This window comes from Phycodurus eques, chromosome 7, assembly GCF_024500275.1.
Source record: "Phycodurus eques isolate BA_2022a chromosome 7, UOR_Pequ_1.1, whole genome shotgun sequence".
NCBI lineage: Eukaryota > Metazoa > Chordata > Actinopteri > Syngnathiformes > Syngnathidae > Phycodurus > Phycodurus eques.
In genome coordinates this window covers 31,442,031-31,455,836 of record NC_084531.1, presented here as the reverse complement: position 1 = coordinate 31,455,836, position 13,806 = coordinate 31,442,031, and the positions used below count along the sequence as shown (strand labels likewise).

Below are 13,806 nucleotides of genomic sequence, written 5' to 3'. Positions count from 1 at the left end.
AAAGCTTAAAAAATTAGTGTCCTCAGTTCCCAAACGTTTATTGAATGTTGTTCAAAGAAAAGGTGATGTAACACCGTGGTAAACATGACCCTGTCCCAGCTTTTTTGGAACGTGTTGCAGCCATAAAATTCCAAGTTAATGATTATTAGCTAAAAACAATAAAGTTTATCAGTTTGAACATGAAATATCTTGTCTTTGTAGTGTATTCAATTAAATAGAGGTTGAACATGATCTGCAAATAATTGTATTCTGTTTTTATTTATGTTTAACACAACGTCCCAACTTCATTGGAATTGGGGTTGTAAATGGACACATTGCTCCATCTTGTGATCGGATCGGTGATCGGTTATCATTTTTTTTTAAACTTGGTGATCGGCCCCAAAAATCCTGATCGTGTAAAGCCTACTGTAAACCTAACTAACTAACTAAGTAACTAACTAACTAACTAACTAATTTCCCATCTCCCTCTTTAATGCTCTATGTGACACTTCCAGCCTTTGGGAATTCTTCTCTCTGTCGACTCAGGGCGTCATACATTCTGTATGTGTTTCAGGTTCCCGGGGTCTAGATGGGCTTCCTGGACCACCTGGCCCCATTGGACCTTGCTTTCTAGGAGCACCTGGACCAGTGGGACAGCAGGGGCCAATGGGAGTCATTGGCTTCACAGGTATAAAATTCATCCAATCCAAGATTTTTGGGGGATAATTATTTAGTGTGAGATGTGTCCTGTTCTGCAGGAAGCCAGGGTCTAAAGGGTGAGAAAGGTGATCCTGGGCTTCCAGGCGTGGGAGCTATTGGACCACAAGGACCATTTGGAGTCCCGGGGTTTGACGGAACTCCAGGTCTACAGGGAAGCATGGGTTTGAAAGGACAGACTGGGACCGCTGGTCAGCCAGGAAGTCCAGGTATGGAGGAGAGTCTCCGTCTTGCCCTCCCAGTCCTGGCTGTTTGTCACCCAGCAAGGGATGACACTGTTGTAGGAAGAAATTCCTTTTTCTGATAGAGAATACCTTGCAAGGTGACAAGCAGCATATTCACTATTTGGCCAAGACAATGTCTGAAACATAGATTTTTAAACCTCCCCACAAGTGAATGATCCAGGCCAGTACATCTTGTATATTACACACAGATGCAGCCAAATGGTCAAACTGAGAATAACCCTAACCCTGGTACAGCTACAGCAAGGTGGTCTCAAAGGTGGTGGGTCCCCCTAGCTCACTGGAAATGCACGCAGATTTTTTCACATCTTCCCGGTCGCTGTTGTTATGATCGGGCAGACTGGAAATCGCTCTCTGCCAACTAATTTAACCCACGTGTTACTATTGAAGGCATAGGAACACACTGAAATAAGACATAACCAGAATCAGCTTTCTTGGCCGAGTATGTTACAAGAGACACAATGACTTTGTCTCCGGTAGTTGGAGCCTCTCTAGTGCGACAACAAACAGCCACTATGACTAAATTACATGTCAGACATAAAAAAACACAAGTATGGAGAGTCATTAAGCAATGAAAGTGTACCACTCAGAGGTGTGGAGTCGAGTCACGTGACTTGGACTCCAGACAGACACGAGTCATGAATTTGATAACTTTAGACTCGACAATATGTTAAAAACTTGGATTTTAACATCAGTGACTCGTGACTTCTCTTGGACTTGACCCCACTGACTTGAAAATACTTGCTACTTTGACCAAAACACTGAGAAAGCAACACTTTGTAGCTTTTAGTGTTATTTCGTTCGCGAATGTTTTGTTCAGAAGAATGAACCTGTTTAGTGAACGAACTGAACTGAATCAGTTTATGAAATGATTTGTTCTTTTAGCTCGGCCGCCGCCCGTCACCGTGAGGCGAGCGAGTCGGCTGGGAGCAGAAACGCAACTGCTGAAGGGTTCTGTCACTCACTTCTGAATCTTCTGCGAATAACCACTGAGCAGCCAGCGTGCAGGCAGCGCCGTGCAGGCGGGGGAGGGACTTAAGTGAACTGAGTGATTCGTTCAGTGAACTGGTGTACTGAAGAACTGAAGAGTGATTCGTTCAGGGGAGGGACTTAAGTGAACGAGTGATTCGTTCGTTGAACTTCTTGGTTTGTGATCCGTTAAGGAGCGATGTACTAGTACGATGAGTGATTCGTTTGCGCAAGGAACGACGTACTATGCAGTGAACGTACTCATGAGTGATTTTAACCACAAGTCCTGACGTCCTTGCGGGGATAGCTTTCACTAACAGCTCCAAGCTAACGGCAAATTTTTGAGTCACTCAAGCGCATGAAAACAAGCACACATATTTAAAATAAATGTAAAATAACAATAAATGTATATACGTACAAATACATATCATTCCCTCTGTCTCTAATGTGGTTATTAAAGCTTTTTATTTCTTGATAATAATAATAATACATTCAACTTATATAGCGCTTCTCAAGACACTCAAAGACGCTTTCCACCAGTCCGATGACAATAACAGTAAGGTGAGTGAGCAGAAAGCTGCTTGTATTTAGGGAGTTCGTGGTTGAGTTTTGCTTTGTCAAAGACCCCAAGAATAATGAGGGGTGAATCTGGATGCTTTTTTTCAAATTCGTTTACTTGGTCAGCCAGCGTTTGCAGTGCAGCGTTCGTGTTAGCCTGGGGGGTAAACATCGGCGAATATGAATGAAGCAAACTGGCGGGGAGTGTAGAATGACTTAGTTCAAAAACAGCGACTCCGAGTCCAGGCTGCAGTGTGTGTTGAGCTCTGTGACATCCGTAGACAATTTTGGGCTGCTGTAGAGGCATATCCCGCCACTTTTTGTTTTCCCTGATAGCTCCGTGTCGTGGTCCGCTCTGTGTAGTTGGAAGCCGGGCAGCAGTACGCCGCTGTCGGGGATGCGTTCACAAAGCCAAGTCTCTGTGAAGCAGAGGGTGGCAGAACGTGCAAAGTCTTTACTGGTCTTTGTGAGGAGATGAAGCTCGTCCATTTTGTTGGGTGGAGAGCGTAGATTTGCAAGGTGAATCGACAGAAGTTGCGTTCGAAATCCTCGCCGTCGGAGCTTGACTTGCACTTCGGCACACTTCCCTCTGTGCTGCCGTCTTCACTGACTCCATGCGGCATAGAGCGCATCCGCTCCGCTCGTAAGTAACTCCAAGACAAAACTTTGTTAATATATGTGACAGTTGGCAGAAAAAGGTCTGGAGGTCTTTCCAGTGTTTAGCAAGTCTTCCCTCGTGTAAGTAAGTCGTGTAGTGTCGCCAAAGACAAACGAAAATGGTAAAAACAAAGACAATACTAGAGAGCTCGTCACCAAGGCGACCACCCATGTAGGCACCATCTTGTTTTTTCCATTCAATTCCATTTTCCATTCCAACACTGAGCAATGTTTGTATGTATCTGTCAGGTATCAGGGGGGACTCTGGTCCCCCAGGTCCCCGTGGGAGGCCAGGGGACCTAGGGAAACCAGGAGAGCCTGGGAGTCCTGGGCCAAAAGGTGAAATACAGTAATTACAAATGAGTTTCTCCATCTGTCTCCAAATCGCTACCAGCTTGTGGCACTTGGTTTCAGGTCAGGAGGGTGCCAGTGGTGCCACAGGCTCTCAGGGGCCACCCGGGCTTCAGGGGTACCGAGGGGAGACAGGACCCAACGGGAGACAGATCACTGTGCAGATGTATGGAGACCCTGGAGATCCTGGAGAGCCTGGTAGTCTATTCTATTGTGATCTAGTCTATTCTTTTCTACTCTATTCTAGTCGAGTCTAGTCTATTCTTCCCTATGCGACAATTCATCAGGGTTCTTCCGGGTGGCAAAAGTTCTTAACCTGAGATGGCACCATTGGGAAACACAAGAACTTAGATTGCACCATTAGTAAACAGTCTTCGATACCATTTTACCAAGGCAGAGACATTGACAAAGCCGGGGGAAATGGCTTAAATGATGATTTTCTCCTTGCGGGGTACAACAGGAAGTCTCATATTCACAAGGGAATGTGTCTCTAATTGGCTAGCCTTCTTCTCTACTCTTGTACTTTAAATGTGTGTAGTGTCAGTCAAACAGAAGATGACACGGGAAGTAAAATGCTTGGAAGGGAGATGGAACACCAGCCGTAATTGACATTTCAACAGGTAAGTTGATTAAAAGATAGATACGGTGGAAATTCAGACACAGCAGAAATGAATGAAATTCCCTAACCTTGCTCATGGCAGATGTTGCCTAGAGGCTACCATACGAGCATCATTTTTAAATGAACCTTGCCAGCATTGAGTGGTTCTTCTGTTGACTGATGCTGTTAGACGACGCGAGATGCTCTATTTTGACGTTATCGAACTAAGATTGCTTGAGCTTGACTTTTCTGTTGCACAGACGTGCTATTTGATGTGGAAATGGTTAGCGCCCTGTAGTCTACTCAGCTATGCTAAAATCAAACTAAACTTGATCATGATACTGAAACTCTTAATAACAAGTAACGACTTTTGCTACTCCTCCTCCAGGCAGTATTGCTATTTTGTCAGTATTTACAACAACAACATCCACTTTGATTGTGCTCCTCAGCCACAGCTTCTGCTGGATTTTTTTTTGAAGGTAATGGGGGGGGGAAAAAAAAAAAAAAAAAAAAAAAAAAGCTCTCGGGGTATATCTGGCGGCAAAACCCCAAACACAACAGGTTTTGTCATTGTTACAGTTTCAGATCCCCAACAATATTTTCGACTAGCTCGACTGTAGCCGTGTACAGTATATTGTCTCAGGTCAGTGGTAGTCACTTGCTTGCTGCCATCCGGAATTATCCCCCCGCCTATGCTTTACACATATTTTGAGTCGGCTTTTTCTATTCTGTGGCCATGTTGTGACTGTCGTTATTCGTGTGGTGTTCTGTGACTGTTCAGTCCAGCCCCTCTTTGCACCTCTATAAGGTTCCGCAAATTCTCAACACGCTCTTTATCCTCAGGACCTCTTGGTCAGACCGGTGCTAAAGGCAATCAAGGTACCCCGGGGCCTCCTGGTCTTGACGGCACCAACGGCAGACCAGGAAGAGCTGGACCTCAAGGTGTTTTTGTTGGAATGTCAAGTCATTTTTTATTTATTTTTTGCTTCATGCTTGGTTGAGTGTGAAGACTTCAAGTCCAAACACAGCCAACAATCATTGAAGCACCTATGACGTATCTCAATAATGAGCAATAATGATCCCATTTGACTGGAGAAATGACCGTGTTTGGTTCTCAGGACCTCCTGGAGAACCAGGTAGAGATGGAGAGACTGGTCCTCCTGGTTCCCGTGGTCTCCCTGGCAACCCAGGGGACCTTGGAAAACCAGGTCAGTCATTTGACTTCATGACAAACCGGCAATCATGAATTTTCAGGACTTTAGGGTGGGAGACAGCTGTATCTTGGTGTCCAGGTTGTAAAGGTGAAAAAGGTTCTGCGGGGCCCTGTGGAGAACCTGGTTTTGATGGAAAGGAAGGACTGGAGGGACTGAAAGGTGCAAAAGGGGAACCCAGTTTACCCAGACCTGGACCCAAAGGATATCATGGAGAAAAGGTGCAGCAATACTAACATTTTCTTTTGTTGACACAAAATAATTTTGGAGCTGCAAGTGACTTCCAACAAAATCAGATGGAAGAGTAAACAAAAAAGAAATTTGTGTCGTGGAAATAATTTCAGATGTGAGAAATCAAATCAGTCAATCTAATCTGTCATCACTAATCCTAAAAAAAAGTATCTTTTCTCCTGGTATATCTTGTATGTCGATTGATGTTCGTGAGTAGACGATCTTCATGTTCTCACCTCAAGCACAAAGTCTTGAGTCAATCTTTTCATTTTTTTCTTCCAGGGACAGTTAGGTTGCACAGGTCCTGCAGGTCAAAAGGGGATGCCAGGAGACAGAGGAGACTTTGGTCCTCCAGGAGATCGTGGTCCCTGTGGCCCTAAAGGAAATGCTGGACCACCTGGTTACAGAGGTCTATTTTTTTTTTTTTTTTTCAGTCATCATGTTGGGTTTCTTCTGGTTCATCTTGAATAATCCGGGTGAATGTCTGATCTCTGTCTCAGGTCCTCCAGGTTCTCCTGGTGAGAAAGCTTGTGATGGACCTCCGGGGGTCAGCGGACCTCCAGGACCTAGCGGCCTTACAGGTGCCTCAGTTTTAGCAGGACGCTAGACTTTTGTATAAAAGTCGACACAATGACATGGCGACAACATGACAACTGTGTCTCCATTTCAGGTAACAAGGGGGGCCCTGGAGACCCGGGTTCATCTGGCCCCAGAGGAAACCAGGGACAAGATGGCATACCAGGACCTCCTGGAGAGAAAGGAGCCATGGGAGGTAAAAGGACTTGGACTAATCCTGCTCTTAGAGGATCATTTGCCTCTGTCTCACCTCACCCGAGTTTTATTTTCTTTCTCCAGAACCTGGAATCGGAGCCAGGGGAGCAGAGGGGACAAAAGGTCCACCAGGTGAGTTTGGAATGTGTTTGCATTTCATTTGAAACGGAATAAATAATCTTATGTCTGTCCACAGGCTGCGTCGGCGAAAAGGGACCTCCTGGTACTTGTGGTCATCCAGGGCCTTCTGGTCCCGAAGGAAATCAAGGTTGTGCTGGTCCACCTGGGTCTCCTGGACCTCCTGGTCTTCGTGGAAGGCAGGGACCCTGCACAGAAGGAGACAAAGGAGGAAAAGGACCGCCAGGAGAACGGGGGCCAAGAGGTGATTCAATTGTTCGAGTGGATTGATCGTTTTGGCGCGATCTGTGATTTTCCACTTCTCTTGTAGGTCTCCCGGGGTGTCGAGGTCCCCCCCGGTCCCCCAGGTTCTGGTCTTAAAGGAGAGAAGGGACCTAAAGGGGGAATAGGTAACACAGGAAACCCTGGTTGCCATGGTGACCCTGGCCCACAAGGCAGGCCGGTCAGTACGTGTTCAAGAGAAACTCCAGTCGCAGTCGTGTTTATGTTTGAAAGATCCAATTGGAATGTGTTTAGGGGCTAGACGGCGCGCCAGGAGCACCAGGACTCAAAGGCCTTATGGGGGATACCGGGGTTACTGGACCTGCTGGTAAGACCACCTTGTGTTGTATTTTTAATCTCTGCTGGCTCATTTCGGAACATCTAGTGTGAGATGGCTCTCCCACTTAGTGATTTTTGTGATTTTTCAGGGATGAAGGGGGACAAAGGTCCAGCGGGCATCAAAGGTTCACGTGGGCCTGCAGGACCTACGGGGAAACAAGGTAGGACCACTTGGGCCACATTCTGTTCAGCGTGTGTCAGACATTTGGGGGACTATATGACTTGATGTGTTGATGAAAAGCACAAAATGTTGAATTTCCAAAGAAAGCGGTCTCTCTCACATCAAAATCACCATTCAAAGATGGCACAAAACTGCTGCACAGCAAACCAACATTAAGTGCAAGAACTCATTTTGTGCATTTTTCTTTCACAAAAATCAACTCACTCAAAACTGGGATATTATTATGCTGTTTGTCCTGCATGTCATTCTCATGCGTATTTATAACATTATTACAGCGTTTAATATATCAATGCTTTTAGAGGACCCAAATTTTAGTACCTCCTCGTTCCTTTTAAACGAACTGTCGAAAAATTTTACTTTCGAATTGAGAGCTTGGCAGCTTCGGTATACTTCTCGCATTAACTTCGGTTCCCAGCATGCATTGAGCCATTCAGTGCTGAATTTCTTTGCCCTAATCAGGACATTGAATGTGTGTCTTGGGTTTATGTTGCACTTTATGTGCATGAAACCCTGACTATGAGTTGTGTGTGACATACTAACCTCCCAGCACGGTTGGGAGGGTTACTTTAAAAATGTATTCTGATACACTTACTTGACTACTATTCATTATTTTTGATTACTCCAATACCAACTATGCAGCAAAATAATAAATAGCAATTATATGAATATTTTGATCAGGGTTTTTTTTTTTGTGTGTGTGTCTTGATTGTTTAATATGCATGGTTTTGGAATGCAGAAGGAAGCCCCGGAGCACCCGCAATTCAAATCCCAAATCTCAGAACTAAGAGGTAGATGCGCTAACCACCTGTTCACCGTGCTGCAGAGATGGATGGCTAGCTAGATAGCTACTTTATTCAAACTAGATTTACTAGCGTCATAACAATTTTGTAAAACGCTTTCCACATGAATAGGAGTTTGTTATGAAGAGTGAAATGGGAAAAAGATGAAGCTATTCACACGCGCGACGACCGGGACGTCAACTGCGGAAAAAGCTTTTTAGTTCCGGTGACGAGTTCAGCAGTTGGTATTGGTCGTGCAGTACAGTGGTTCAAATTAGTCAAGCATCGGATGATCTGTGACGGGATCGTGAAATGTCATTTCTTTTCGGAACGGTGAAGTGAACTTTGAGCTGGTTCGCGTAGAAAATGATCTCTCCCAACACCGTCTCGAAGCAAACAAGGCTTGCTTTTGAAATGTATTGAACATATAAATTGCTTCTTATTCCTGATGAACCGATGTCTGTAATATGGTGAATGGTGCTATTACAGTTTAAAACCAAACAGGTATAGTAGAGAAAACGTGTTTACAATTTCCCCCGCCCCCAAAAAATCTCTCTATATTTTATGACTTGAGGGGGCGGCCACTCAGAGTGAGGGCGCAGTCCACATGCAGCCCGCAAGCTACCACTTGTCCATCCCTGCTGTAGTACATTCATGTGTCGGTGTGTGCCTTTAAGGGGCGTGGCCTAGTGAAGCGACATCAGCAGCCAAGAGTTGGCCGCCGGGAGGGTCTCCTTCATGCTCCTTGCGAGTGTGTTCATTTTGTATTTGGGTGTTCGCCGTCCGTCGCTCTCCTTGCCCACGTGCCCGTGCATCGCAGTCCCGGGCGTACTGCTCCATTTTTTTCACTTCACTTGAGCAGTGGCGTATCTGAAGCTTGCACATCATGTCAGTTTTGGCTCGCAACACAAACGACCAAACGACGACTCGTATGTTTTAACAACCCGTAAGTCAAGGTACCACGGTACTTGCGAGCACATTGCTGAATACCGCCCCTACAGGACCGAGGGGTAAGGACGTGTCCCGGGAGGTGGTGGTCTTAGCAGGAGACCAAGGTTTGCCTGGAGGTCAGGGGCCACCAGGACAGCCAGGGACCCCAGGAACGCGAGGGAGAACCGGTGCTCCAGGTGAACCAATGCAGCAGTTTGATGAAGAACTTTAACTGCAGAACATCCCAAAAAAGCAGCTCCGGATTCTTTGTGATCCTTGCAGGTCCAAAAGGAGTGCGAGGGGGTGGCGGCCGGACAGGGGGTCCTGGTTTTACAGGCCTGAAAGGGGACACCGGAGACCGAGGAGACCACGGAATAAAAGGTACGAAAAAAAAAAGGTCTTGCTATGGTTCATCTGTTCCAGTCAGAAGGAAGAATGTGGAAGAACTCTTGAGAGTTTGATTCTCACACCACACCAGAACTGTACTAGACCCACATCAGAAGAGCACTGGAACAACACCAGACCCATATCAGCACCACACCAGAACAACACTAGAATGACATCAGAATCACACCAGAACCACACAAGAATGCACTACAATGACATCAGTGATACACTTCGGCACAGAACCGGACCTGCACCAGCGTGACATCGGAAATACACTGGAACCAGACTAGACCCGCATAAGAACCACAGCAGAATGACATCAGGAATAAATTGGACCCACAGCAGAGCCACACTAGAACCACATTGGAATGATATCAGAAACACGCTGGAACCACAACAGAACCACACTAGTGTCAGAGCACTAATTCATGTTTCCGGGTTGCAGGTGTCGCGGGTCCACGAGGTCCCACAGGTGCCAAGGGCGCACGGGGTCCCCCGGGTCCGTGCGTGGACGCCCCCGAGAAGGACGGATTCCTGTTCAGCCGACACAGCCAGAACGTTCTGGTACCGGATTGCCCTTCTGGGTCCGTCGAGGTGTACAGCGGCTTCTCCCTGCTCTTCATCAACGGGAACAACCGAGCTCACGGACAGGACTTGGGTACGCGGTGCCACACGCAAACACCCCACACCCTGTTGAACCGCCTTCACAGTTGGAACTTGGTACTCGGGTCAGAACCAAAGCAAAGGAGGAAAAAGAGAATGTTTTTTTTAATTTTTTTTAAATTCATTTGTATAGGGACAGATACAATAACATAGACAACTGAAAACAGGCATCCCAGGCAAGTGTCGTAGTGTTTGTAGCGAGTGCTAATTTGCAAAAATTGCAACAGCAGTTCCTAGATGGGCTTTTGTAAGGCTAAGTAGCTAAAAGACTTGATTAAAAAGGGACTACAGGAAAGAATCTGAATCATCTTTCTTGGCCAAGTATGTTAAAACACACAAGGAAATTGAGCGGCGGTGGGCAAACTACGGCCCGCGGGCCACATCCGGCCCATTGATCGTTTCAATCCGGTCCACCAACGATTGGTCCAGAATCGCCCAAATCATATCAAAATCATGACTACATTCATTTGACCTTGTCCTGTAATGCCCAGTGGTTCCACCAGGTTGTGCTGTATTGCCCAGTGGTTCTACCGGGTAGTGCAGTAGGTACGGTGATACATTGATTTGACTTTGGCTGTTCTGTTTTTACTCTGCTACTGCTCTGAACCCTTCTTCAATCATGAGTGGGCCAAAGAAAAGAAAAGTCGACAGTGAGTGGCGAGTGTTTAGTATAGAATGAACTACCAAAATACTTTTTCACTAAAGTCCGGTCAAAGGCTGTATGTGTAATTTGTGAAGAAACCGTTGCGGTTTTAAAGTAATATAACATCAGCCGTCACTTTTCTACCAAGCACGCTGATTATGCTCACAACCAATCAACGCAGGAACTGATGGTACGTCTCAGCGGTTAACATCAAGCTTGCGGGGTCAGCAAAACACCTTTATCTGACAAACTGCCACCCAAGTTTTTTGCTGGCATTCAAACTAGCAAAGACCAGCAACCGTCTTTCCCAAGGAGAGTTTCTGAAAGAACGCATGGTAGAGACAGCGAGTATCTTGCGTCCCGAAAGCAAGAACAAATTTGAGATCAGCTTATCACGTAGAACAGTGACTCGCCGTGATGAGCTAATTAATGAAGACTTAGCTCACAAGCTAAACAAAAAAGCAGAGTCATTTACATTGTATTTCTTGGTACTGGACGAAATTAATGACATAAAGGATACCGCTCAGCTTTGAATTTTTATCAGAGGGATTAAAGACAATTTCGAGATAGTGGCGGAGTTTTTGGCCAGCGAGTTTTAGTGGCGGAGTTTTCGGTGATCAGCGAGTTTAAAAAAAACAATAACTGATCACCGATCCGATCACGAGATGGAGGAATGTGTCTATTTAAATGACCTGATCATTTACTGTTTATACTTGTGTACTAAATTGCTCAAAACCTTATATTTACAATAAATAATGTATCGTTGTTCCTCGATTTATGCCAGTGAGTCATAGTGACAGACAGAACAAATGAATGGTCTTCTATTAGATGGCAGGAAGTACGTACTGTAATTAATGTAATTTACTGTAATTAAATTACTTTATTTTTAATTAAATTACTCCACCCACTCCGAAGCTTTCGAGTATGATTCGACAGAACGGCGGCATGTTTACGTCCAACCGTTCGTGCTAGCGCTAGCTTGCTAGGCTACACGACGTTTTGTTGCCTGCTGGCGAGCCGTATCGTATTCGAAGTACGTGAACGTACCTCAAGCGAGCCTCAAACGAACGTCCTTTCCTCTCCTGAGCACCGGTGACCACCAACACGCGTTTTCCCCCATTTTGTCCTCATAATATTGTCGCCGCGATCCACTCGTGTTGTCGTCGCCACGGTAACGAGTGTATCCGGTCGCATTACCAGACAGCTGGCAACCCTTTATGGCTCAGTGACTGTTTTTTGTCTTTCTGTCTCCAAAGCGTTCTCCGTCAATTGACCGTCTGTTGTCCTACTAGAGCGGCTCCAACTACCGGAGACAAATTCTTTTTGTGTTTTTTTTTTTTTATGACAATTGTGTCATCAGAAAACCAATTATTTTATGACAATTGTGCAGATGATGCAGATAGTCCTCAAGCGCGTACGTGGCCAGTAGTCCTCAGCAACAGTGACGAGGCGACCACAGCGAGTACACATGTACTCGCCGTGTCCCAACACAGATGTGCAAAATTTGGCAACAATGTTGCAGAGAGTCAAACATGAGAGCAGCTGTGTTGTCGCAATAACCAGGATTTGGTAGCGCTCTTCAAAATGGTGACGTTTGGGATACTTTTCAGAATTTCACAGAGAGCGCAGGTGATCTTTTGCAAAAGCGAACGACACAGTCAGCGTTTCAACATTTTGCCGTCGGGGTGTACCGTCTGTCGCGCTGCGGATTGTGGCCTGTCGGGTCCGGAAGGTATCTCCCGCGCTAAACGGGGCGTCGCGGCGACGCGTGCAAAACCCGAACAGGACTTGACGTGGCGATTTATTTGCCGACTTTCCGAACCACCCCCTGGTCTGCCTTCAGGAGCTCTCGGTAGCTGCCTTCCTCGTTTTAGCACCATGCCGTTCCTCTTCTGCAATACGGACAGCACCTGCCGCTACGCCGCACGCAACGACTACTCCTATTGGCTGTCCACCGACCAATCAGGGCTGAGCACCGTGCCCTTCATCTCTGGACCGCTCCTGAAGAATTACATCAGCCGGTAGGGATGCCCTGTAACGCCCAGAGAATGTGTGTGTGTGTGTGTGTGTGTGTGTGTGTGTGATGCATAACGCGTGTAATACACATGTGAGACAAGTTTCTGTGTGTGTGCCATGTATTTGCGTGTGTGCGTGAGAGAGAGACACACTTGAATGTGTATCTGTGTGTGAGACGTACGAAGGTGCGCACGCATGTGTATGACGTGTGTTTGCTATTTGTGTGTCTGTGTGGGTTTATGTCATTTGTGTGTGTTTCAGGTGTACGGTGTGCGAGTCGTCGGCGAACGTGATGGCGGTCCACAGTCAGACGCGTTTGCTTCCCGAGTGTCCTTCCGGTTGGGATTCTCTGTGGTCCGGCTTCTCCTTCGTCATGGTGAGCGTCCTCGGGACGCACGATTAGGAACACCTCGTCCGACGCCAGCTTTCCGATATTTTGTTGAGCTCTAAACATTCATCCAGTTTTCCCAGTGAGCCCCCGTTTATACATTTTAGACCCACCCGCAATGTAGAGAGACCATGTAAAACATGTTTTCTAGTTTTAGTCCTCCCTCCCTCCCTCACACTTTAAACCATGAAAAGATACGTTTTGAAAGTATAGTCGTGCCTCGCAATGTAAAAGCTCACTTTTTGCGGGTATAGTGCGTCGCAGGCGGCACAGTGGACGACTGGTTAGAGCATCTGCTTCACAGTTCTGAGGACCGGGGTCCAATCCCCGGCCCCGCCTGTGTGGGGTTTGCATGTTCTCCCCGTGCCTACGTGGGTTTTCTCCGGGCACTCCGGTTTCCTCCCACATCCCAAAAACATGCATGAATTGGAGACACTAAATTGCTCGCAGGTGTGAATGTGAGTGCGGATGGTTGTTTGTTTGTTTGTTTGTTTGTATGTGCCCTGCGATTGGCTGGCGACCAGTTGAGGGCGTACCCCGCCTCCTGCCCGATGATAGCTGGGATAGGCTCCGGCACGCCGGCGACACGCGTGAGAATAAGCGGCTCAGAAAATGGATGGATGGATAGTGCGTCGCAGATTTGTTTGTTTTTTTGTTGGATTTTGCGATTGTTTTTCCAAACTGACCCTTACTGCAGACTCACGTAGCAATAAGCGCGAGCCAGGAGGAAAGAATCCGTCAAAGACAGAATGTCCAAAGTTTGGGATCGTTTCACATTTAATAAAAAGAAGCTAAAG

The 13,806-nt window shown here is 46.4% G+C and overlaps 1 protein-coding gene across 1 annotated transcript in view; it reads left to right on the top strand.

The window, feature by feature from the left end:
* Positions 1-13,806, top strand: part of LOC133405383 (collagen alpha-5(IV) chain-like) — a 42,739-nt gene that overhangs the window by 27,688 nt on the left and 1,245 nt on the right. The window contains 21 exon segments of the mRNA XM_061682264.1: positions 554-667; positions 738-905; positions 3,372-3,461; positions 3,537-3,671; positions 4,915-5,013; positions 5,190-5,279; positions 5,364-5,503; positions 5,796-5,922; positions 6,014-6,094; positions 6,184-6,285; positions 6,369-6,416; positions 6,481-6,572; positions 6,574-6,666; positions 6,733-6,864; positions 6,939-7,011; positions 7,112-7,183; positions 8,984-9,109; positions 9,195-9,293; positions 9,745-9,957; positions 12,449-12,626; positions 12,883-12,997. Coding sequence (XP_061538248.1) covers positions 554-667; positions 738-905; positions 3,372-3,461; positions 3,537-3,671; positions 4,915-5,013; positions 5,190-5,279; positions 5,364-5,503; positions 5,796-5,922; positions 6,014-6,094; positions 6,184-6,285; positions 6,369-6,416; positions 6,481-6,572; positions 6,574-6,666; positions 6,733-6,864; positions 6,939-7,011; positions 7,112-7,183; positions 8,984-9,109; positions 9,195-9,293; positions 9,745-9,957; positions 12,449-12,626; positions 12,883-12,997 — 2,387 coding nt within the window.